The 27194-nt window shown below is 49.2% G+C and overlaps 1 protein-coding gene across 2 annotated transcripts in view; it reads right to left on the reverse strand.

Moving 5' to 3' along the window:
- Positions 1–27194, reverse strand: part of XRCC6 (X-ray repair cross complementing 6) — a 105324-nt gene that overhangs the window by 64622 nt on the left and 13508 nt on the right. For both annotated transcript variants that reach the window (XM_088468130.1, XM_088468129.1), the window contains exons 3-4: positions 18387–18496; positions 16553–16691 (exon numbers count right to left, since the gene is read on the reverse strand). In XM_088468130.1, the coding sequence (XP_088324256.1) occupies positions 16553–16691; positions 18387–18496 (249 nt within the window). The remainder of the gene's footprint in view (positions 1–16552; positions 16692–18386; positions 18497–27194) is intronic.

A 27194-nucleotide genomic window follows, 5' to 3' on the forward strand; every position in this document is an offset into this window, starting at 1 on the left:
TTGGTCAATAAATTTGACTCTTGGAACCCACAGAGGGGGGTCAGGTACACATGACCCACTTGCCATTTCCCTTCACCAACAAGGATTTTGGCATAATTAATTTGGGCAATGGACAAATGATCCGGATCTCGGTACCTGCAGATAAACACAAAACAACAGCCACCTACACGGTTTCACTATACTGACTAGTGTTTACCACACACACTGGCATCACAAGGGGGGTGCGGGCAGGGCCGGTTCTAGACATTGTGAAGCTTAGGGCCAACTTTTAGTTGCCAACTTTTTTTTAGAAGACGTTCCTCAGCTTGCACTGAAAGCGCATGCGCTTCCGGAAAGGGGGTGTGTCCTTGCGGATCACCCCCAATTCATCACACTGTAGGGCGTGCCCAGCACTTACGAAGGTGCTGGTCTTCCCCTGAAGCTCTCCCCTCGTGGCGATTAATTGCCATGTGCAGTAATGCCCTTTATAACACATAATTACACACACAGTAATGCCCTTTATAAACACATTATGCCACATGCAGTAATGCCCTGTATAACACATTATGCCACATGCAGTAATGGCTTTTATAACACATTATGCCACATGCAGTAATGCCCTGTTTAACACATTATGCCACACGCAGTAAGAATTTGTATAACACATTATGCCACACGCAAGTAATGCCCTGTATAATACATTATGTCACACGCAGTAATGCCCTGTATAATACATTATGTCACACGCAGTAATGCCCTGTATAATACATTGTGCCACACACAGTTATGCCCTCTATAATACAGTATCCCCAATTCAAATTACGCCACACATTAGTCCCTTATTCATGTTATGACACACAGTGGTGCCCCTTTTACACAATGCTCAAATTAGTGCCCCTTATACACAAGGCCCACAGTACTGAGTAGTAGTGCCCCTAATACAATGCCCACAGTAGTGGTGCCCCTTATAGAATGCTCACAGCAGTGGTGTCTCTTACACAATGGCCCCAGTATTGGTGCTCCCCATGCAGTGCCCTCAGTAGTACCCACAGTGTTAATGCCCCCATTGGTAAAGTACCCTATAGCAGTGCCTCCATTGGTAATGCCCCCAATAGTGGTGCCCCCTATAGTAGTGCCCCCAGTAATAATGCCCCCTGTAGTAGTGCCCACAGTAGGAATGCCCCCTATAGTAGTGCCCACAGTAGGAATGCCCCCATTAGTGCCCCCTATAGTAGTGCCCCCAGTAGTAATGCCCCCTTATAGACATGCCCCCAGTAGTAATGCCCCTTTATAGACATGCCCCCAGTAGTAATGCCCCCTTATAGACATGCCCCCAGTAGTAATGCCCCCTTATAGACATGCCCCCAGTAGTAATGCCCCATGTCTCCCTTCTGAAAAATAAAACATACAAACATAATACTTACCTTAGGCCCCGCTCCTGCGTCCGCTGCAGTCTGGTCCGACCGCGGCTCCACCACAGATCTATGGGAGAGATGTCATGACGTCCCTCCCATAGTGCTCTCTGCTGGAGCCGGAGCTCAGGAGTGAGCTCCGATTCCACGGTTCTATGGGAGAGACTTCATGACGTTAGGACGTCCCTCCCATAGTGCTCTATGCGGGAGCCGGAGCTCTGGAGTGAGCTTCGACTGCCGCTGCAGAGAGGGAGCCGGGTGCCCGCTGATAACAAATATCAACGCGGGGGTGACTGGCACTGTTTTTTTTTTTATTTTTCTTATGGGATTTTTATTTTTGCCCTCCTGGGGAATCAGTGGTGCCCTCTAGGGGCCGGCGCTCTGGGCGACTGCCCTGTTAGCCCGCCCCTAGAACCGCCACTGGGGGCGGGCCGCACTGGGTGACACCATCCGAAGGGTTTGACACCAAAATAGCAGAGCTGCTCTGCTATTTTGGTGTCACCCCGTCGGATGGTGTCACCGTGATGCCAGGACGCGGAGAGAGGCAGGGAGAGAATGTGGGCTGTCCCAATAGCTGCAGGAGCACTGGGGAAGCCCACTGTGTGACGAGAACGGGAGGCGGTAACGCACCCAAGATCGGCTCACATAAGGGTTTCGCTTCACGGGCGAGGTCACGCCCCTTCCTGCGAAGCCACGCCCCTTCCGGGAGCACACGCCTATGGCGCGCAGGACTCAGAGCATCCGCACCAGGTGACACCAAGGTAGGTGACGCCTCTGACCACACACACCAACTTGACTACTCATACATACATCAGCACCCTGCCAACAGCAACACAGGGTGGATGTAGTGCACTCCATTGTGATGTTCTGGGTTGTTTGTGGACCCGGGGTGGTAGCAGGAGTAGACATATAATGGCAGTAAATAAAAGTCCAGGAATATATAAATGTGCACAAGAGTTCTGTGGTGGGAGTAAAGGGTTAATGTCCAAGTAGAAACAATTAGAGCTGTCCAGGTGTGCAGGTAGTGAAACTGAAAATAAACAAGCCAGGTATACAGGTAGTGAACTGAAGCGCAGGATGTCAGCAGGCTCAGGCACTCAGGTATGGGCAAGGGTGATGGAGGAAATGGGGTAGACCAGTGGGAGCTAGGAGCTGACAGGCAGACAGCGAATTCACAGGAACAGGAAAGCACAGAGAACTCCCTCTCAGCTAGGCTGAGATACACATTGCACTGGCAAAGGAAGGAAGGCACTGACCCTTCCTAAATACCCCATGCCGTGCTGTTACTGGCTGGAGGGAACATGTGACTCACCAGGATTGGCCAGCCGCATCACATGGCCAGAAGGCAAGATGGCGGCGCCCATGCCAAACGGAATGGAGACGCCGCCAGGCCTTACCAGCGCAGAGTGACAACAGGCCCGCACAACAACGCGCGCAGCCAAAGCCCCCCGCCAGACACCAGCTCCGCCACCAGACAGCCCGCGCCACAATGACCTCACAGGTAACACTCACCTAGCGCCATGCTGAAATACCCTGGCCGTGACAGTCATATCACCATGCTACACCTATGCTCCCCAACAATGCATCTACACCAATAATGCAATAATTGTTACAGGACAAGGGAATAATGCAGTTACAAAACATTACCATAATCACAAACAGGTACCTTACTACAACCTACCTTTTAATGGAGGCCTGATTGTAGTAGCTGAGATGACGAGGTAACAAGGTTACAAACCTCAATACATTCTTATCAAATCAGAACAACAGTACTACAGGGCTTAATCATCTTCTGCTGCCTCAGGCCTAGTGCCTGCCTTCTAGGGGATCAATGACACCTAACAATGGGTTAATGATGTGGATCCCAAATTAACCCTATAGGGCCTAATGCCCCTTATACCTTGTGGGACTAGTGCCCTCTCTGGCTCAGGCTTATTGTCCGCCTAACAAAGGCCGTCCCTGCTGGTTAGGGCTTAACGCCCACAGTGGCCATGGGCCTAATGCCTGACAATTAAAATAGCATGCAATTGAATGAAAATACAATGCAATTAGATTTACCAGTCCAGTAGTCTTTGGCTGAACTAAGCCTAGTTCATCCACAATTACTATGTGTTCTTTACCCGAGGTGGGTTGACTCCCACGATCTCAGTGCTTCCTGTAGTCTTCACCTTGAGCTGGCAAACTCCCACTGCCACAGCAGTCTTCACCCAGGTAGCAGTGACCAAGGTCCAGGGGAATAACTATGGTGTTTGGCACCCAGGGCAAGATGAGAAGTTGGCACCTCACTTATTTATGTGACCTGGGCCTATTGCCCAGGGTCAATTATAGCCTTAGGAGCACGGGCCTAATGCCCGCCTATTTGTGCCACAGGCTTAAGGCCTCATGACCCTTACGTGCCTACTGCCTAACAATCTGATGGTCTAGGGAGGGGTTAATGATGGTAAGGCCTCAAAGAGGGTCTACCTGTCGGGTGGGAGAGGATGCAGTGAGGATCTTCATTCGCTCTTTTACTTCCCAACCACTGCAGTACTCTCCGGTCCTCAGCCGCATTTTTCTGTCCCTGGCCCATTCTGGCCAGTAGCGGCGCTGTCAGAGCTCTTCTCTATTGAGCCCAGTGTCTCCTAGCGTCTTCTGCAGCCGCTGGAGCTCTTCTCTTTTGAGCCGGTGTCTTCTGGACTCTTCCACGGCCGCTGGAGCTCTTCACCCATTTCCGCCAAATTGACTCTTCCTCCCAGAGACATCTGACGCTAGACGCCACGGGCGTAGCCAGCCGTGATGCGGCTTACAACGAATGGCTCACTGTGGCCGATTTCTATTGGCTGCCGGTGCACGCCGTGATTGGCTCAGATTGTCAAAATTGTCACCACTGTGATTGGCTCAAATTCAAATTGTCACCCCTCTTCAATGGCCGGCGGTCAATGAGCTGCACTCAGCTATTAGCTGGCGCCACATGTCAGCCGCTGCTGGGCCTTGACAGACACTGAAAACAGACATACTGGGCCTGATTCAGAGCCGGACACTCTGACCAGAGCGCTCGCTCTAAATCAGGGCCCTCCTACCTAACATTGGAGCGGCCTCCTGGACGCTCGCATAGCTGTGGGTTACCACCCACAGCTTATGCGAGCGTCCATAAAGATGGTAGCGATGGTCAAGACCATCGCGACCATCGGGCTTGCGACGAGACCCTGCGGTAGGGTCTCGCTGCCGCAAGCCCAGGAGTGATTTTGGCTCTATCAGAGCCAAAATCACTCCCTTTCACATCACTAGTGATGTCAGTGGGGCCGGACCCAGACAGTAGGCGTTCCCATGGGAACGCCTCCGTCTGGCAGCCACGCCCCCGGCACGCCCACTCACCATCGACAGCACGCCCCCTTTGGTGCGAGACCCCGAGCGACGGATTCCCCGTCGCTCGCCGGGTCTCGCGCATGCGCACGACGGAGCTCCCTCCGTCGTGCGCATGCGCCCTTAGGCACCATCGGACACTTATGTGTCCTGCTGGGGATACATCTCACCGGACTGCACGACTAAGGCGCTGGGATCAAGCATTTGGTCACAGCACTGGCAGTGGCTTAACTAGGGTATATGGAGCCCAGGACAAGTTTAAAAATGGACCCCCCCCTATGTGCGTGTGACAAAAAATGGGCGTGGACACTTAAAAATGGGGAGTGTCAACATGACACACATCCCTATCTCGTCACTCTGAACATTTCTTTCCATTCCATATGCACCTTAATGCAGTGCCCATTATACAGTCCCCCCTCTGCAGTGCCCCCAGTAGTGGTCCCTCTTATGCAGGCCCCCAGTAGTACCCCTTATACAGTACCCCAAGTATACAATGTCCCCAGTAGTGATCCCTCTTATGCAGGCCCTTAGTAGTGCCCCTTATACAGTACCCCTAGTAGTGGTCCCCCTTATGCAGTCACCCATTAGTTCCCATTATACGGTGCCCCCAGTAGTGATCCCCCATATGCAGTGCCCCTTACACAGTTCCCCCTGTCGTAGTCCTTCTTATGCAGCCCGCCATTAGTTCCCCTTATACGGTGCCCCCAGTAGTGGTCCCCCTTATGCAGATCACAGTAGTGGTCCCACTTATGCAGGCCCTCAGTAGTGACCCCCCTATCTAGTAATAGTCCCCAGTACAGCCCCCCCGATGCAGTGCCCCCAATAGTAGTTACCTCCATACGTTAGTAGTAGTCTCTAGTAGAGGTCACCTCACCCCCTGATGCAGTACCCCCATTAGACAAACACACAAGTAAAAAAAATTAAAAAACTAACTTGAATCCCCGCTCCTGCTCACGCCGCCGTCCGCACCACCGCAGTCCTCCCGGGCTGGCGCACTCTGCATTATGGGAGAGACGTCATGACATCTCTCCCATAACCCACTACAGGAGCTGGAAGGCGGAGCTCATGAGTGAGCTCCAGCCCAGCTCTTGCAGTGGGCGCAGCAGCAGACAATGAGAGTCTGTCTGACTCTCATAGGCTGCTGTAAATGCACTGGCGGCTCTATGGGCTATCCTGAGCCCGCCTCCCACCCTTCGCCTGGCGCTATTAGGTAAGCGCTCAGGGGTAGAGAAGGGGCGCGGCTGTGCAGCACAGGACAGTGCTGGGCGCAGGGAAGCCTAACGCCGGTCCTGAGAAAATGCTGACCATACTCAGGAACTCACTCAGAGCCACTCGCGAGCGCACAGCGATCGCAAGCAGCTCGATGTTTGCGTATGCACTGCGTCCAGCAGATGCATGTGCGAGACCAGCTGAGCGACTGAAGGTCAGTTGCTACGTGGCTCACAACAAGACGGGACGACTGTCGATGTTGATTGACAGCTCGCCCTGTTTTGTGGGCAGACAAATGCATGCGTTCCCTTAGGAACGTCTGGCATTTTTAGGAGGGGTTACTGACATCACTAGTGATGTCAGTAGTGGACTTCCTGCTCTATTAGAGCAGGAAGTACACTCGGGCTTGCGGAAGCTAGACCCTACCCCAGGGTCTCGTCGCAAGCCCGACGGTCATGATAATTAAGACTGTCTCCAGCCCGCTCGCACAAGCTGTGGATGGTCACCCACAGCTTTGTGAGCGGCCGGAGATAAAAAAAAAACACCTGCCCACATGCAGAGCGAGTGGCCGCCAGCAGCGACCAACTCTGAATGAGCTCCTCACTGCGGTCGACACTACACTGTTTAACTAGGATGGGCCAGTACCGTGGCCAGCGGTGCGGGGGCGTCACCGACCCTGCCCTAGTTACGCAACTGAGCACTGGACATCACCCTGGACATCAGCTCCCCCCTCTGCCGGGCCTGTCAGATGGTGCCCAGGGCAAGGTGCCCCACACGCACCCCCTTATTACGCCACTGCTGGTGTACCAGCTTTCTGAGAGATTCCAGAAACATGCTGAATAGTCTGGGGCTGGTTAGTGTGATGGCAGGAGGACACCACACTAAGTGTATCTCCCTGCTATAGTGTTACCCCCTCCTCCCTATAACCAGCCTTGTGCTGGATAATGTGATGGCAGGGGGACACCACGCTAAGCATGTCTCCCTGCTATAGTTTTACCCCCTTCCTCCCTATAACCAACCTAGTGCTGGTTATCGGAAGAAAAGGTGAACCCCACACAGATTTTTTTTCCTGTATTCCAATACCAGACCATGCTCAGAGGTTTAGGGAAAGACCCCAATTGTCAAATTTGTTGACCAACGCTATCTAACCCTTGAAAAACTACAGGTAATTATTCAAAATGAAGAAACCTGGTGCATGTGCCCACATTACTGCCCTATTTATGCCCAAATCCTTGCTGGTCAAGACAAATGACAATTGGGTCATATGTACCAGACCACCCTCTGTGGATTTCAAGTGTAACATTTGATGACCGAAGCTAGTTAACCCCTGCACAACTACAGCTTCTTATTCAAAATGAGATAATCTGGTGCCTGTGCCCGTTTACTGCCCTATTCATGCCAAAATCCTTGTTGGTCAAGACAAATGACAAGTGGGTGATATGTACCAGACCACCCTCTGTGGGTTTCCAGTGTAACATTTGATGACCGAAGCTAGTTAACCCCTGCACAACTACAGCTTCTTATTCAAAATTACAAATTCTGTAGCCTGTGCCCGTTTACTGCCCTATTCATGCCAAAATCCTTGTTGGTCAAGGCAAATGACAAGTGGGTCATATGTACCAGACCACCCTCTGTGGGTTTTAAGTGTAACATTTGATGACCGAAGCTAGTTAACCCCTGCACAACTACAGCTTCTTATTCAAAATGAGATAATCTGGTGCCTGTGCCCGCTTTACTGCCCTATTCATGCCAAAATCCTTGTTGGTCAAGGCAAATGACAAGTGGGTCATATGTACCAGACCACCCTCTGTGGGTTTCAAGTGTAACATTTGATGACCGAAGCTAGTTAACCCCTGCACAACTACAGCTTCTTATTCAAAATTACAAATTCTGGAGCCTGTGCCCGCTTTACTGCCCTATTCATGCCAAAATCCTTGTTCGTCAAGACAAATGACAAGTGGGTCATATGTACCAGACCACCCTCTGTGGGTTTCCAGTGTAACATTTGATGACCGAAGCTAGTTAACCCCTGCACAACTACAGCTTCTTATTCAAAATGACAAAATGTGGTGCCTGTTCCCGCTTTACTGCCCTTTTCATGCCCAAATCCTTATTGTGCCAGGAAAATAATAATTGTAGACTGTGTAAGGGACATAATTCTTTGTTTACATAGCATTAGTTTAGTGATCTAACTTTATTTAAATATTTAAATGTAACATTTTCTGAATAAGAAGCTGGAAAATGAATAAGAAGCTGGAGCTTGAATAAGAAGTGAATAAGAAATGAATAAGAAGTGAATAAGAAATGAATAAGAAGCTGGCCGAATAAGAAGCCAACTTCAGCCTCGTCTCAAGATTCTATTTATTAAAAACTATCCTAGCCCTTAGAGTAGGAGAAGTCTTTTTTGTGACCTGCTCCCACTCGGGCACAAACTAATACTGGCCTATAGGGGGGTATAGAGGGGAGGAGCTAGTCACACTTCATTTAAATTTAAAGTGCCAGCTCCACTCAGCACCGTCTATACCCCACTGTCTTGAAGTCCTCCAGTGTCCCCTAGTGGATGAAGGAGAAATTAAAGTTGTAACATGGTCCAATCATGGGACTAGAACAACATTTAGGGGGGGGAATTCAATTAGATGCGATAAAGTGAAAACTTAATGTTGGAGAAGTTTTCGTACACTTCAGGTGTTTTGATGTGATATTTTCACGTCTATGTGCGCTCCCGTTTTTTGCCCTATCCTATTACAAAAGACACGAAAACGCATTTGCACGAAAACAGTTCATGGAGTAACCTGCGAAAAGTACAGCACATTTTGAGGTAATCTGTCTGGACCCCATAAAAAGGCTAACTGACATAGGAAATCCATTTAGAATTGTATTAGTAGCCCTAATCAAAGTATTTGGTGTCAAATGGCTGTTTTTGGGGCAAAATAAATGCTGCAGTTACATTAGGGGTACATTAATTTGGGTGCAAGTATATTTTTCAGTCCAAAAAGTGCCCTTTCAAATTTATTTTTAAAATACACCAGGTGCAGCCACCTGTAATGTTTAAAACACATTTCCCACCATACAGCCACATAAAATACCAGACCCACTACTTTAAAAACCCATTTTCCACACTTAATTTTTTCACCCCAAAAATGACATGTCATTGTTGGCCAAATTAAGATAACTAAAAAAAGGGATTTGGGTTCTTACCATTAAATCTCTTTCTCTGAATCCATAGGAGACACTGGAGTTACACTGGGGTATAGACGCGTGATACGTATAGCCTGGCACTTGAAAAAAGAAAACTCACTCCTCCCACTCCATACCCCATCGGACTCAGTTAAGATAAACCAAGACCAAACGGAGATGGAAAAATACAGAGAGAGTCAGGAGAGAAGTGACAGAACACTAGAGGAGGAACCAACCCATTCAACGGTGTAAGAACCGAAACACACACACACACACACACAAAACATCCACTAGGAGACACAATGGGGACAATGGGGACATCCCAAAGCTACCCCCTCCTCAGGTGGGAGAGCGCTGAGGCGCCTGTAAAACTGTGTGACCTAAACTAGACTCAGAGGACGCAAAAGGTATCAAAACGATAAAAACTAACAAAAGTGGTAACCATAGACCACGTGGCCGCACGGCAAAGCTGCGCCGCAGAAGCACCTCTGCCAACCGCCCAGGAAGTACAAACAGAGCGCGTGGAATGCACTGAGATGGTAGAAGGCGGAGGCCTGGCACTAGCCACATACGCCTGGCGTATGGCCAAACAAATCCACTGTGCCAAGGTCTGCTTGGAAGCGGGCCAACCCCTACGGGCCGCATCGTAAAGGACAAAAAAAGAATCAGATTTACGCAGGCACTCGGTCCGAGCTAGGTACATTGGAAGAGCTCGCACCATGTCTAGGGAAGTAGAAAAACCATCGGCCTCTGACAAAACAGGCACCACCAAAGGCTGGCTAATGTGAAAGGCAGCAACTACCTTCGGCAAGAAGGCCTGTATCGTCCTAAGCTCCGCCCTGTCGTGGAAGATATGGAGCACGACAGGACAACTCCCCCAGTTCCAAGACACGGAGCTACCAGGATGACTATGGTCGACTCGCGCTTGATGCGTTTGAGCACCAGCACAAGAAGAGGAAAGGGCAGAAAAGATAATCCAGACTGTACTTTCACGGGACAGAAAGTGCGTCCACTGCCGGATCCTTCACCCGGGAACAATACTGTGGCAGTTGGTGGTTCAAATGAGAGGCCATAAGATCGATCTGAGGCCTTCCCCACCACTGGACCAGCTGCCGAAACACCTCTGGATGAAATGCCCACTAACCGGGATGGAGATCCTGGCAACTTAGGTAGCCTGCCTCCCAGTTTTCTATGCCTGGAATGAACACGGACGAAATGGCGCTTATGTATGGTTCCGCCCACAGGAGAATGTGCCTGGACTCCTGGCAAGGTCAACTGGCTGCGAGTGCCGCCGTGACGAATGATATATGCTACAGCTGTGACGTTGTCCGATTGCACTCTGGATGCCCTCGTAGAAGAGGAGCTGCCGCTTGTAGAGCACTGTAAACCACTCTTTCCAATGCATTGATAGGGAGAAGCACATTCTGGCGAGACCAGCGACCAGAGCAGACACACCCGGGTCCGGGAAGACAGCCAAATCATTTGTGCATGTGAATATTTGATCCCGACCACTGGGATAGAAGATCCAGCTGGAAAATCCTGGAGTAGAATCTCTCAAACTGAAGTGCCTCGAAAGAGGCCACCATCTTGCCCAACAAGCAATGCAGAGATGCACAGACACTTTCTTCGATTTAAGACCCATCCTTACCTGGGCCCAAATAACCTGGGCCTTATCAATCAGAAGAAACACCTTCTGCACAGCGGTATCTAAAATCATGCCCAAGAATTGGAGGCACTCACTCCAACCGTGTTGAAACAGAACCTGGTGAATCAAGGATACATGGTCCTGAAGCGTCTCTGCTGACGAGGCTTTGATGAGAAGATCGTCCAAGTATGGCACAATGATCACTCCCAGGAATTGAAGATGGGCCACCATCACCGCCATGATCTTGGTAATGATCTTGATAAAGACCCTTAGAGCCAATGAGAGACCAAATGGAAAGTCTCGAAACCTGATAGGAGTTTAGAATCGCAAACCGAAGAAAAGCCTGATGAGGCTCCTAGATCGGAACATGGAGGTAGGCATCCTTGACGCCCACTGACACCAGGAATTCCTCAGCTTCCAGCCCCGCAATTCCAGAGTGCAGAGATTCCATCTTGAATCGATAAAGTCATGTAAACATTCAAGGATTTTAGATTTAAAATAGGCCGGACTGAGGCATCCGGTTTCTGGACTACAAACAGGTTGGAATAAAACCCCTGCGAACACTGAGGGGTCGGCACTGGGACCAATACCTTTGCTGTCCGAAGCTTGGCTATTGCGTGCTGCAAATACCGCTGTCTCTGCACGGAGGTCGGTAAGGCTGTGGTGAAGAAGCGAACTGGACGAGAACAAAGATCCTCGATTTTGTAACCTAAGGATACTAAATTGCGGACCCACGCATCCGAGCAAGTCTGGAGTCATATCTCCTTGAACCTTAGGAGGCGAGCACCCTCCGTGGGAGCCCCAGGAGGGCGGGAAGACCGTCATGCTGCAGGTATTTCTGTACGCTTGGGGTCAGGACGGCGCGCCGGGCCAGACTGACGCCCTGTAGACTTACCACCTCTCGGTACAGATGCTGACCCCCTGGACTTGGTGCAAAACTGGGAAGAGGAACGAAAGGAGCGAAAATAAGAAAAGGTCAAGAGTAGGACCGTCTCGGCGTCGCTGAGGAAGAGGGTAAGAAGGACCTCTTTCCCCCTGTGGCCAGGGCAATCCACTTATCCAATTCTGGGCAAAGAGAATCTCCTCGCGAATGGCAGAGACTCAACTGCCCTCTTAGACTGCACATCAGCCTGCCAAGTTCTAAGCCAAAGAGCCCGGCGTGCAGCCACCGCTGAAGCTAAAATTCTGGAACTAACATGGCCCACATTTATGAAGGCATCCCCCAGGTATATGGACAACTCCCTAATGTGTTCAGCTAGGGAAATTAGGTCAGAGCGTGGAACGTTAGACATAAGGCCTTCCACCAATTGCTCCACCCACTTCTCCACAGCCTTATTCACCCATTCCCTGACTAATGTCAGTCTGAGGGGCATACCTGCTGCGGTATAGAAAGACTTTAAGGTGGTTTCTAGTCTATGGTCCAAACCAGTGATCGCAAATACGCGCTACAATGCGTATTTTACCCGGTATCGAGGACCGCGGACTCACTTTTTCGGAATGGGTGGGTCCCTAGGGACGCACTCCACTGCGGCCAATCCATGCCTCCCCATTAAATGATTGATTGGCTGCCGGGAATAAAAAGCAGACAGACCTCTTTGGCGCCCGCTTAGTGTCATGCTGCTGCACCACAGGGACTGGTGTGACGATGATGGCCCCTGCACCCGGAGTGAAGACGTCCTCCAGTAAGTGTAAGCGGGTGGGCAGCGGCTTAATTATGAGCGGGCGACTGGTGCTCCGGGACGGCTAGATGAAGAGCGGCTATACAAGCGTGCTATAGTGCGCGGTGTGCGGCCGCCGGAACCCACACACCAGACTGCCAGGAGCGTTTGGGAGGACAGCTTATTATGTTTGCACCACGGGAAGGGGGAGTTGCCCGACGGCTGCCCATACATGGAGCACGGAGTGTCATTTGTGACAGGCAGCCTGGCAGTGACATCAGATTGGCTGCCTGTCATTAACGCGTGGTGGCTGTGCGGAGCTCAGTGTGGTGAGAAGGGAAGGTCCAGGAGACTGCTCACCACACACCGATATACTGCAGAGCCGACAGAGCTCTCCGCAGCCGGTGCACTGTAATGACAGGCAGCCAAACTGATGTCACTGCTACCGGGCGCAATATAGAGTATAGTGCTGCCACAAGTTTTTCTTTTTCAATATATATATATATTATTACAAGACCCCATGTGCGCCTCTGCCCCAGCCCCCATGTGCGCCACTGCCCCAGCCCCCATGTGTGCCACTGCCCCAGCCCCCATGTGTGCCACTGCCCCAGCCCCCATGTGTGCCACTGCCCCAGCTACATGCCGCCTCCTGCTACAGTGATGCAGAGACACAGCAGGAATTTGAATCAATGTGTTTGTATTTGTTTCCTGTGGGGGCCAAAGTGTTTGGCCCTGATAGGATAAAAAAAATACAAACACATTGGCCCCCATATGAAGAAAAACACACACATTGGCCCCCACATGAAGACAAACACACACTTTGGCCCTGATTGTATTTTTTTATCCTATCAGGGCCAAAGTGTGTTTTTGTCTTCATGTGGGGGCCAGGTTGTGTGTTTTTCTTCACGTGGGGGCCAATGTGTGTGTTTTTCATCTGCTACATGCTTCATGGGATGTAGCTGCTAAATTGATAGACTTACAGAAAACCTTAATTTAGATGGGACTCAGAAAAGGTCAGGTAGGACCCGGATTATTTAAACTAAGGGATCCCTGGGACCCACATTTTTTTGGCTCAGCACGATCACTGCAAACTCTCTCGTAAGGACACAGCACTTGGAACCGGAAGCGCCGTCTTCTTGGACAGACAGGACACGGATGGGTCCAACTGAGGAGTCGTCTCCCATTTAGCCATGTCAGAGAAAGAAAACGGGTAAAGGGAAAGAAACCACCTGGACGTCTGAAACTTTTTGTCCCGCTGTTTCCATGCCACCATCAGTTAAGACTCCAACTGAGGAGAGGAGGGAAATGTAACAGCCAGTCTTCTCGTTTTGCTAAAGAGAGAGGTATCTGGGGACTCCGTCACTTCAGAGTCGGCAAATTTAAGGACTTGGCGTACCGATAAAATAAGGGACTCCACTCCCTGCGTACAAGAGTCCAAGTCCAACACCAAAGGTTCATCTACCTCTGAATCGTCCTCAATCTCACCCCTTTCCCCTTGGGAAGAACAGTGCTCTGACTGAAGGACCACCGCAAGGTTTTGCTTCGGGGGAGGAGGGGGGGTCGTTTTGTGACACTATCCAATGGGACCTGTAGCCAATGGCATGTTTTTAAAGAAAACATCCCAGCAGGTCTTCAGCGGCCCGTGACTTACTACACACCATCCCCCCTGCTAGTCAAGGGGGGTGGGTATACTAATCGCTGCCTACCCACGGTCTGAAGAGCACATCACTCGCAAGCGGGTCGATGGTCCCCCTCTGCGCATGCGCACGCCAGAGCCGGCTCGCGTGAGACCTGGCCAGCGACGGACGCTCCGCCGCTACAGGTCTCGCACCAAAACGGGGCGGCTGTCAATTGTGATTGACCGTTCGCCCCACAGCTTAGCGAGCGGTCAGGAGGCCGGCTCGGAAAAAGGAAAAATGCCGCCCTGATTCAGAGCGGGCGCTCTGAAAGAGTGTCCAGCTCTTAATCAGGGCCTGAGTTCATAAAGGGGTTCTGTGTAAGATCCAATGAACAGTCAGTCAACATAGAAAGGAGCTAGTAAACCTATAGTATGAGCTGGGTTAATTTTCTTCTGAAGGGCCTATAAGCCAAATATTTTAAACACACCATTACCATTAAATATTTTAACTAAACATCCATCCTTCAACTTATTATATCCATATGGAACAACATGTATTTGTAATAAATGTGTTATTTTATTGCCACTATAAATTACAGTGATTATATCTGCTAAACTTTCTCATTAAAGAAAATGTTAAAAGAGCGATTCAGTTAAAAAAGCAATAGCCAAGATGTCCGAAATCGCACATTGCGGCCAGCAACATTGCCAGTTTTTCCTTGCATTCCACAGGAAAACTACTGATATTAATGGTACCAGTGGTGTAACTATAAATGTTGCTCCCCCCTGCCAAAAATATTTCTGACGCCACCCCCCAATGCCATTTTGGTAAAATAATTACAGGGCCATTTATACGCAATTTGGCTCCCAGTGCAAAAGTTAAAAATGTGCCCCACCCCCTAGACAGTTTACAGTATTTTTCCTCCTTGTGGTAATGCCCCTTACACATTATACCACACACCGTAATGCCCCTTACACATTATTCTACACACCATAATGCCCATTACACATTATGCCGCACACTGTAATGCCTATTACAAAAGTGCCACTTACATATTTCCCCCTGACACCATTTTATACCCCACAGTAAGGCTTCTAATTACTTTTAAATTACCTGCTTGTTGTCAGGGGTCTTATACAGTGCCCCCAGTAGTGGCCCCCCTATGCAGTGCCCCTTATATAATTCCCCCAGTAGTAGTCCCACCAGTGCAGTGCCCCCAGTAGTAGTCCCACCAGTGCAGTACCCCCAGTAGTAGCCCCCCCCAGCAATGCCCCCAGTAGTAGTCTCCCCCCAGCAGTAGTCCCCCCCAGCAGTACCCCTAGTAGCAGTCCCACCCAGCAGTGCACCCAGTAGTAGTCCCCCCCAGCAGTACTCCTAGCAGCAGTCCCACCCAGCAGTGCCCCCAAGCAGTTTTCCCCAGTAGTAATCCTCCCCAGCAGTACCAGTAGTAGTAACCCCCCAGCAATGCCGCCCAGTAGTCCCCCCCAGCAGTACCAGTAATCCCCCCAGCAATGCCCCCAGTAGTCCCCCCCCAGCAGTACCAGTAGTCCCCCCAAGCAATGCCCCCAGTAGTCCCCCCCAGCAGTACCAGTAGTAGTAGCCCCCCCAGCAATGCCCCCAGTAGTCCCCCCCAGCAATGCACCCCAGTAGTAGTCCCACCCAGCAGTACCAGTAGTAGTAACCCCCCCAGCAATGCCCCCCAGTAGTAGTCCCCCCAGCAGTACCAGTAGTAATACCCCCCCCCCCCGCTCCCAGCAATGCCCCCCAGTAGTAGTCCCCCCAGCAGTAATACCCCCCCCACTCCCAGCAATGCCCCCCAGTAGTAGTCCCTCACCCAGCAGTACCAGTAGTTAAGTGGAGTAGACCTCCACTTACCTTGATCCCCACTCCGGAATCAGCTCCTCCGTCTGGCGTCCTCCCGGGCCGGCCCACTCCGCATGATGGGCGCAGCAGCCGATGAGAGTCTGTTTGACTCTCATCGGCTGCTAAAACAAACACACAGCAGCCGGCGGCTGTGTGTTTGTTGTACTAATAGTGTAGTGCGGACGGCACTTATCTACTGTCCGCACTACCGCCTGCCTGGGTGACTAACAGATGCTAGAGGTCCAGTAGGACCTCTAGCATCTGTCTCCTCCGAGGCGGCGGCCATTATTTTCTGCAGATATCATGCGGACGGCTAGTCCGCATGGAGTCTGCAGCCACAGTGCCCCACAAGCCCCCGCGGGGCCTGCGGGGGCTGTAGTTACGCCACTGAATGTTACCGTATATGGTGCATATGTGCGCAGCAGAACATCGTCCTGAAATTAATCTGCCCCCAAGATTGTAATGTATAACATGATTTTAGATATAATATTCTCACAGAACCAGCACATTTAAAATGAAACCAAGTTACTTCATTATGTAGATCTGTATTTTGCAAACTTTCAATAAAAAATTGTCAGATGAAAAAAAAAAAAGAAAAAAAAAAAAATTAAAAAAACAGATAAACTACTATGTACAAGAATCTCTTACCTGGTGTATCCAAATCATGAAGAACATAAGTGTGTTTAAAGGAGAGTGGATCTTTGCTTTCTTTGGTGCCAAAAAACACCACAGACAAGAGATCACGGTCACTGCTAATGATCTTGCTGGTGTAGACACTACGGATACACTAAAATAAAATAAAAAATTGGTCACATACAAAAGTGTTTGATAACCTTTCAGAGGCTAATCTTCACTGTAAAAGTGCATCTTTCTGTACCCATATTCTGTAGAAGTGACTGTGCTCCCGTAATGCAGAAAACAAATTCAATTTCTATTACGCCATCTGCTGCCTTGTCAATACTACCAACTAACTACTTATGTTCTCGTCAATATTAACTAGGATACTTTTCTTCTAAAAATAATTACAGAATAAAAGTATGAGTTTTTGGATTAAGAAAAAAAAAATCCATTGTAAATAGGAAAGCATTTACTCCTTTTGGCGGTCAGGGATCGCAAAATATGCGCTATAGTGCGTTTTTGCTCGCTACAGCAAGTTGGGGACCCGGTTTTTAAATCTCAGCGGGTCCCTGGCTGAGTGTGCTGCCTGTGTGTGCTGCAGCAGCCAATCACCACCGGCGGATTCGCGCTGCAGCAGCCAATCACCGCCGGCGGCATCTTCTCCACCAATCACCGCTGGCGGATTATCCTCAACCGATAGCTGCCGGCAGCATCTCCTCAACCAATCGCTGCTGGCAGAATCTGATTTAATTGCTGCCTGACACCACCCCCCTCCTGTGCCCGCGGCGCCAGCACCTTCTTCAGAAGATGGATTACTCCAAATGTGAGACAGGGACAGCGGCCAGGAGGACTCAGGTCCAGAACTGCTGGGAGGACTCTCGGCTTGTACAGATGATGTGCTGCTCTGACGGCTGGTGACAGAGAGGAGACCCTGAACTCAGACAGGTCAGTCACTTACAGTCTACAGTCATCACTGTGCAGAGTCCCCCTGACTTCTACTGTATGACCATGCACATCCCCTCTAACACTCCCTGACTGTGTAACTGTGGCCACCCCCAACACTGATTTTGTAACTGTGCGCACCCCCATAATACGTGATGGGACCCAAAAACAGTGGAGTAGGACCCTAATTTAATAAAGTGAGGGGTCCCTGGGACCCACATTTTTTTCTCTTAGCGCGATCACTGCTGGTATTTTAAATTTTGTTTAATTTTAACCTTTTAGCACATATTTTCCATGCACAAATGAATTATAAATGTATAATAAGAGACAACAGTCATTCTAAAAAATAAAAGCCTAACGTTAGTAATTTAGACCCATTGTTGCATAATTCAAATCCACTGGGAGCAATTAAATTCAGTGGGAGCCCCCAGAGCTGTTCAATTCACCACGATGTTTACTCCGACGGGAAGCAGTTAAGTCGGAGAATACCAGTTCTTGCAACTTAACCTGGGTGTTTAGTCGCGAGAACTGGCATCCTCCGACCAAAATGCAGACTGCAAGGCTACTAGCGCCACTCTAAGCCGGAAAACAGCCTCGCGGCCGACACTTTAGTCTGATTTCTCCTCGCACGAAAAGAAATCATTAGAAGGACTATACAGCGCGCTGAATTGTATCGCCCCCAAGAGGAGACATCCTCTCATCCCTTATATCCTCAAGCCCTATTATATTGTAAATCTACAGATTTAGCAGCCAACTACAGATGGGAACATTGGGTTGGACTTAATATTAAAAGGTTCACTTTAATATGATTCATAGAGAATTATGATGTACTTAAAAAAAAAAAAAATGGAAAGTATGATGCAGTTACAATTCCAACAGAAAGGGTTAAGTAAAATTATTTATCAATACAAATGGTTATTACCTGCAGAGCAATGTCAAATGGTGTTGATTCATCATCCTTCAGACTCTTAAACATTTGTTTTGAGGCATCAACAAGGAAGATCAGGCTATCTCTACCCCCGAAACGAAACTCTAATCCAGTATAGAGAAAATGAATGTGAATGAGAACTTGCACCAATTGAGAAGAATATTATATGAGGGATTTAATTATTAAACGCAAGCTTCAAAAACCCAGCATGATCATGCCCAAAATTAAACAGGGCAATGGTTTAATTAGCCGTGTTTTCCTAGTAAAATCATTGCCCTTTTAAATTTTGTGCATAAACATGTTCAAAATGCCGGATTTTAGAACTCAATGCCTTAAAAAATAAACCTCTAACGCCAGGTACACACTAGACCATATGTCGTCCTATTCTGCATATCATCTAGTGTGTACCCCCTATTTCGCGGACGATGCGCACTCCCACAAGTCGTCACAGACATCACCCGTCAGACCTGCATGCATGTCCGACGGACGAGATTGTTAGCGGGGGATGCCAGCACCCTGGATAAAATCGCTATAACTGCACCGCCCTCAGCCCTCCATCCACTTGAGCAGCTGTTAACACTTACTTAAAGCTACCCCATACAAGGTAGAAGAGATACGACTGTAATGGGCCTCACCTCTGTATAGACATGACTCAGAATATGGTATAACTCTGGCTAAACGCCTACTAGGACGTTCTCTTACGCGATGATGCCCAGTTGAAAAAGATAACGCACTTTTCTTCTTCAAGGTCCATAGGGATCCACAGGGATACCATGGGGGATTTTACGGTTGTAAGACCATACACCAAACAGTTAAAGCTTCTGCTCCCAGAATTCCCCGGGTCCTCCTCCAAATATACCCCGCCCCTAACCATTAGACTTCAGTTGTTAGTTTGGTGCAGCAGGATCAAGACGCACCTTTGTAACAGGAGGACTGCTCAGAGCAGTCCTAATCTTTTATTTTAGGTTTTTCTGAGTTGGCAGTACCAAGTATCTGAATTAAGACGCACGTACTGCGGCTCGATCTACCTCCGCCGGGCCGCAACATCAGTAATTGTGCTGGTGACTTCGGCGGGTCGCGGCCGAGCTTCATTTGCAGCAATACTGCGACCCGGACTGCGCCGGATGCTCAGAGATGTCGGGATTGTCCGCGTCCTCACTACACCAGGAGGGGCATTATCGTCTCACGCCGGGGATCGGCAGCAGACACTATCTGCTGCCACGAGGCCAGCGTACCCGGCTGGTTAACGCAGCTTAGGGGGAAGTAGACGCTCCCCCGGAAGCTCCTCCCCCGACCGAGATGCAGTCCCTACAAAGGGTTTTGCGCGTCTGATTTGCTCCGCCTACCCTCCACGTGTATATGAGACGGTCACGGTCCACGCTCAGTGTGCGCGGTAGCTGTTGGTCTCAGGAGGGTATGGGTCAGTCTCCCTGTATACCTCTCCCTTTGTTAAGGTATATGGTGCTCTATGTCCTACTATTCCTTTGCGTTGCTGTAGTTGATTTAGAGCAGATTGTAATTACAGTCAGGTGCATAAATATTGGGGCATTGACACCGTTCACCTGATTTGGATGTAATTACCCTCAAATTAAATCTGAAAGTCTGCAGTTAAAGCACATCTTGTTTAATTTCAAAGCCATTGTGGTGGTGAATAGAGGCCAAAATATGAAAATTCTGTCAATGTCCCAATATTTATGCACCTGACTGTATATTACATATGCATTGTATGTGACTGTTCGCTAGCTGCTGATTGACACTGTCTTTTATTTCTAAATCTGTCAAATGTAACTATCACTGTTTTCTCTCCATCCTCTTGGGATGGAGCGATCTTTCTTAGTACTTCCCATTCGTTTGTGTGTGGTCTGTTATAAAGAGCCACCTCAGTTTACCTTCCCTGGAGTAGAGCCATCTTGGGCTTCCTCTTTGTCCCAGGTTATGATGAAGGTTGAATGGCTGCTCCTACGATGCCTCCCTTAATGGGGTGTCCACAGTAAACTATATTTGCACCTCCTATGCATCCTTCATGGAAGGATGTTTATGGCCATTCTAGTCAGAGTATGGCACCATCTAATGTTGATAACAGACCGGTAGTGACCACAGCACCTAAGCGAAAATCATCTTTTTATCAGTCTGCCCAACATATGGATTCAGACGCATCATCAGGGGAATCAGATGAGGTACAGGGTTCCTCTCCAGGATCTAGTTCTGGGGAGGAAGATCATCCGTCCATGGTGGATGTTCTTTCTTTGGTGAGGGCAGTAAAATCAGTCCTAGATATTAAGGATGATGAACCAGCTCATTAGTTAGAAGGCTCCAATGTTTAATCACCACCGGAAGGTGGTCAAAACAGAGTTTCCTGTATCTGAACAGCTTACAGAGCTTATCGAGGAGGCATGGGGTAACCCTGATAAACGATTTCATGTGAATAAAAGAACAACATCATTGTATCCGTTCCCACCTTCTGTATATACCAAGTAGGAGGTACCTCCTACTGTAGATGCTCACGTAACACATTTAAATCAGAAATGCTACATTCCATCAGCGTCTTAGCTGAAGGATTCCACAGATAAAAAGATTGAATCCCGTCTTAAAGCAATATTTTTGGCATCTGGTTACTCGTCCAGATATGGCTGGAGTCTGGGTAGCCAAAGCTGTCGAAGAATGGATAGGGGCATTGGAAGATTCGCTATCAAATGCTACCAGAGAACAGATGAATATCTCCCACATATGGGGAGCAGCTTCCTATCTGGGATGGACTGCAGTGGATTCTGGTATTTTAGCTTCTAGGGCATCAGCAGCGGCACTAGGGCCCTTTGGTTAAGATCTTGGAAAGCTGATACAGGATCAAAGAGGGTGCTGGAAGTCTTACCTTTCTATGGAAAGGTACTTTTTGGAGCAGAGTTGAATAATATAATCACTCCTCTGGCGGCTTCAAAATCTGCAGGCCTGCCATCTACATCAAATACTAAATCTAGGCAGGTTTCTTTTCAGTCCTTCCGTCCTCAGGGACGAGCAAAGGAACAGTCTTTCTCTAGGCCAACTAGTTTCCGCAAGTTTAAGCGACAAACTAAAAGGTCTGGCCAGGCAAGACGTCCAACTTCTAAGCCGGACAACAAGCACTCGGCCTGATGGAGTAGGCCTCCTCCTGGGGGATCCCAGGGTGGGAGGCCGACTACTTCAGTTTGCGGATTATTGGCGTCAAACAACTACAGATGCCTGGGTCCAAGAAGTGGTCTCTTAGGAGACATCCCCACCAGAGGTGTTTTTGCACAGATCCTCCATCAGATGCGGACAAGGCCTTAGCTTCAGGAAGCCATTCACTCCCTTCTACAGGCAGGGCTAATAGTACCAGTACCTGTGTCTCAACAGGGAAGGGGTTATTATTCCAATCTGTTTCTGGTTCAGAAATCGAATGGGGCTTATCGCCCTATACGAGATCGAAAAACCCTCAACAGGTTTATCCATGTACCAAAGTTTCATATGAAAACTCTCCGGTCAATTATTTTGGCAAGGGAGCCGGGGGATTACATGGTTTCCCTGGACATTCAGGATGCATATCTGCATGTTCTTATTATACCATCCCACAAACAATTGTTACGGTTTGCTGTCCTTCAGCAACATTACCAATTTCAGGCTCTACCCTTTGGTCTATCTACGGCTCCCCGGGTATTTACCAAAATAATGGCATATGGCCTCTCTCAGGATCAGGGAGTCAGAATTCTGCCATATCTGGACGACCTTCTGAAATTGGCGCAGACTCCGGTTATGTTAAAAAACCATCTTCAAATGACCATAGCCGCCTACAAAAGGCACGGCTGGATAATCAATTGGAAGAATTAGTCACTTTCTCCAAAACCACAGATGGTACATCTGGAAGAGTTTTTGGATTCTCGGTCACAAAGGGGGTTTCTGCCAGAGGACAAGATTGCGGATCTATCATTGTGAATGCGCAAGCTGCTACGCAAGTGAAGGGTATCCATTCTGTTAGAAATGCAGGTCCTGGGATCAATGGTATAGACCTTCGACATGGTGGGGTATGCTCAGTTTCATTCCAGGCCTCTACAAAGATTGATTCTCTCCAGATGGAACGGACAGCATTATCTTATAAGGTCTCAGATGAGCCTTCTCACTCCAGGAGGTCCGTCACTCCCTCCTGTGGTGGCTGAGAAAGGATTATCAAAACAAAGGGCGCCCGTTCTGGATTCCAAATTGGGTGCTTCTCACCACGAACGCCAGCCTTTGCGGATGGGGGGCAGTGGCAGGTCATCACACCTTTCAGGGAAGATGGACAAATCAAGAAAGTTATCTGCCAATCAACAGTATACAGAGCTCTTGTCATGGCACAGGACCTGCTCCAGGGCAGGCCGGTCCAGATCCAGTCCAATAATGCAACTACAGTGGCCTACCTAAATCATCAGGGAGGCACAAGACATTATGCAGCCACGAAAGAATTGACAAAGGCTCAGATTTGGGCAGAATGTCATCTTCCAGCCATCTCGGCAATATTCATACCGGGAGTACTCAATTGGGAAGCAGACTTCCTAAGTCGCCAGGCCATACACGCCAGAGAGTGGTCTCTCCATCCAGGAAAATTTCAGCTCCTGGGAAACCAGAGATAGGTCTCATGACGTCACGCCACAACCGCAAGGTCCCCAGGTATGGGTCCAGGTCCAGAGACCCATCAGCAGTCTACCAGAGATAGGTCTCATGACGTCACGCCACAACCGCAAGGTCCCCAGGTATGGGTCCAGGTCCAGAGACCCATCAGCAGTCTTCGTGGACGCACTGGCAGTAAGATGGGACTTCAAGCTGGCGTATCTCTTTCCTCCGATTTCTCTACTCCCGAGAGTTCGCAGAAAATTCAAGCAGGAAGGCGGAACGGTAATACTGGTGGCTCTGACTTGGCCCAGACGTCATTGGTTCACCGACATACAGAATCTGGGCCTGATTCAGAGCCGGACGCCATTTGCGGACGGTCGTTCCAAAAAAGGGGCCGGCTATTCAAATTGAGCGCTCGCTCTTTGCGGTTTGTTGACGCCTCTATGTCTGAGCGAGCGAAAAATGCGCCCGCTATTTTGTAAAGATGCCCTTTTTCGTTCGTATCACACGTCATCTCCGGTATTTATTAGATATCGAAATGCATCTGCACTGCTCGCAGTGCTTGTGGTAGGTTTTTCCTACCACAATCACTGTGAGCAGTTCAAGCTAAATGACAACCAAGTGACGTGGTCGAAGACGCTCCTTTACTAATTATGCACTCCCATTAAACGCCCTTTTAACCATTTGGCACGCCTGCGTTCGGATCTCCACTCCCCCGTTTTCAAGCACCTTCCCCTGTTACCACCCACAAACAGTACATTCTGTCAATCAAATTAGCAGCCCCTCGCTGTTTTGTGAGCGCACGATTTCCGACCGCAATGACTGGTTTGCACATGCGCATTACGACCCATACGCAGTTGTGCGAACATCGCTCAGAGCGAACGAGCGGCCGCTTACGAGCAGCTCTGAATCAGGCCCTCTGTCCGTAGACCGTGCATACCCTCATCCTCTATGGCAGGATCTGCTAACGCAGGGTTCCTGCCGACATCCGGACTTACCTCGTCTGGCTTTGACGGCGTGGCTCTTGAATCTTCCATCCTAAGAGCGAATGGTTTTTCCAGTTCTGTAATTCAAACGATGATTAGGGCATGGAAGCCTGATTCTGCCCGCATCTATTACAGAGTTTGGTATTCTTTTGGTCAGTGGTGTTCCCATAGGAAGTATGATCCTAAGATATTCAGGATTTCCAGGGTACTGGCTTTTCTTCAGGCAGGATTAGACAAAGGTCTACGCCTGGCCACTTTTAGAGTGCAGGTTTCTGCACTGTTAGTCTAGTTCCAGAAGATTGCTTCATTATCAAATATGAGAATTGTTTTCCAAAGGGTTTTACAAGTTTCGGTTATGGTACGAGTTACGGTAGCACCGTAGGATTTGTCTAAGGTTCTTAAGGGACTACAAGCTTCCCCATTTGAACCTTTGGACTCTGTGGAGTGGTTAACAGCAGAGACACTTTTTCTTCTCGCTATTTATTCTGCTCACAGAGTCTCCGATTTGGCAGCGCTATCTTGTCGCTCTCCATTTGTTATTTTTCACCAGGATAAAAACAAGAGATATGGTAAGAGCTTACCTTTGTTATCTCTGTTTCTACGAAGTCCATAGGGTCCACAGGGTTGACCTTGGGGTATAGGTTGGGAACCAAATCCGGGCACCACGCAGTTAAAGCTTTTAGCTCCCAGGATGCACTGGGTCCACTAACCCTATAACCCCACCCCAAAGCCAGAGGCACCTCAGTTTGTAAGTAGCCAAAGGCCGGAGGAGGAGAGAAAAAGAGAGAGAAAACTGGAACACTCAATAACCATACTCACAGAAATGGGAGACGGAAAACCGGTGACCAGCCACACAGCCCATATGAAGCCAGGTGCGTTATGGCGGGCGCCCTGTGGACCCTATGGACTTCGTAGAAACAGAGATAACAAAGGTAAGTTCTTACCATATCTCTTGTTTTCTACTTCAGGGTCCATAGGGGATCCACAGGGTTGACCTTGGGGATGTCCCAAAGCAGTTCGACCAAGGGTGGGGACGCTCCTGTGCTGAGAGGAGAATCCGCCGCCAAAAAGGAAGCATCTGGAGAGGCAAAGGAAACCAATGCCTAGAACCTTAAAAAAAAAAAGGTGTGGACAGAAGACCCCGTGGCCACCTAGTAAGGCAAAACAGCCAAGGCGCCACAGCGAGCCGCCCACGAGGGTTACATGGCCCGAGAAAAAACAAGCATCAACAACAGAAAGGCCTACCCATGAAGACATACGAGGCAATCCAGCCAACATTTGGCTATAGGCCGGCCATCCTTTCCTGTTAAAACCAGAAATCTCAAACCACCAATAAGGAGTCCGATTTCCATAAGGAACTTGAACGGATCACATAAATCCACAGAGGCCGGACCACAGTCAATGAGGCCACACCAGCAGAGAGGACTGGGGACTGAACGGCCGTACCATAAGTTCCAGAATAATATGGAACCTAAAAATCACTAAGAAGAAACACAAGGCGAGAGCAACTCACACCCTGACATGATGCCCATCAGAAGAGGGAGCCACATGAGAACGCTCCCAATTCCGACACTCACCTAGTCGATATAAACACCCTGAGAGAAAGCAATAGACCATGTAATGGCTATAACAACCAGCGGTTCCATTGACTGTCCCCGGAGGGAACGAAGAACCACTACTAACTCCCAAGGAGTCCCTAGGGAGGACAAATGGAGGCATAATCCAGAAAACACTCCAAAGGATGAACTGGATACCAGGGGCGGAGCAATTCCATATCTTAATCATACTGACAGTGTAGAGATCCGCACTGTCAGGAAGGCCAGGCCGAGGGTGAAACCCAAGCCAGCCGAAAGGAATGCCAGAATATCTGGAAATCATGGACACCGGAGGATCGTATCGACAGGTACAATACCATACGAATTATGGCTGCCACAGTTTGTAGTAGGTCCCAGCAAAAGCTGATCCATGTGCTCTAATCATTCCAACGATGACAAAGCCAGGGAAGCCGTAAGACCACTGTAGGGACACAGTCAAAGACAAACGACCCAGGTCCAAGGCAAACCCCAGGACCCTGAGACAACAGGTCCGGGCAGTGAAGCATCAGGAATGGAGTATCGATGGAGAGACTCCGAAAATCAAAGTACTCCTGACATCTGGGGCAATCAGGAGCCACCAGTAGGAAAGCATCTCTGTCTCGATTGAAACACTTCCCTCGAGGAAGAAGGGAGATCGGAGAACACAGGTACGCAAATTGGAAGGACCACTTCACCGACAAAGAGTCACTGAAGGTTGCCTCAGAATCCCCAGAGTTGGACTGTAACACCATAGTGTGATAAAGTCAGAAGGCCATGAGGGTCACCTCAGGAGGGCCCCCCCCCTCACCAGGAGATGAAACCTCTCTTGGGGAAGAGACTAGTCCCCGGGATGCACGTCGTGATGGCTGAAGACTCCCACTTCCCAATGGAGAGCACCTGAAATGAACGCTGTCAAGATGGTCGGGAGGAGACCCTCGGACAATGTCCGAATGTATGACATACCTGACATTGCCACCCAACGAACAGTATTGCTAAAAAGGAAGCCACTGTTGTGACCCTGTCGGACTGAACTTTTTCAGGTTCACCGGGAAACAAGAGCTATGCCAGAGTGAAGGCCCAAGACAGGCTAAAGTTCCAACAAGTTAATTGACAGGGTGGAATTGACAGACATCCAACTGCACTGAAATGGATGCGAACCAGACACTGTCCTTAGCAAAGAATACCCTGGACGAGATGGCCATAGCCACCCGAAAAGGGACCGACTTGCCTCCGGGGAGAGCATCATCGTTTGAACAGTGATCAGACAGAAAAAACTTGTTACATCTGGAGATAAGCCAATTATATAAAGGCCTGGAATGGAACTAAGCCCATTCCACCCTTCCAAAGGCAGACACTGAATAGTGGACTATGCATCCCAGAGTGTAAAGACATATGTCGACTGCGCAGACATCCATGTACTCCTAATGGAAGAGTGGAGATGCCGTCTTACGCCAGAAGAATTCTCAGATTCTGAGAATCCAGCAGGGCTCCTAGGTGAAGACTACCAAGAGAGGGATGCAGGGAGGACTTTTTCCCCGTTGATTAAACGTCTGCACCCTGAAGAAGCCACAGTCAACCTGACCCGGCTGTAAAGTACCCCGGTGATCCTGCTAAGAGCAGGAGGCCGTCCAGGTACAGAAGCA

The sequence above is a fragment of the Taudactylus pleione genome, unplaced genomic scaffold, assembly GCF_031769625.1.
Source record: "Taudactylus pleione unplaced genomic scaffold, aTauple2 ptg000080l, whole genome shotgun sequence".
In the NCBI taxonomy this organism is placed as follows: domain Eukaryota; kingdom Metazoa; phylum Chordata; class Amphibia; order Anura; family Myobatrachidae; genus Taudactylus; species Taudactylus pleione.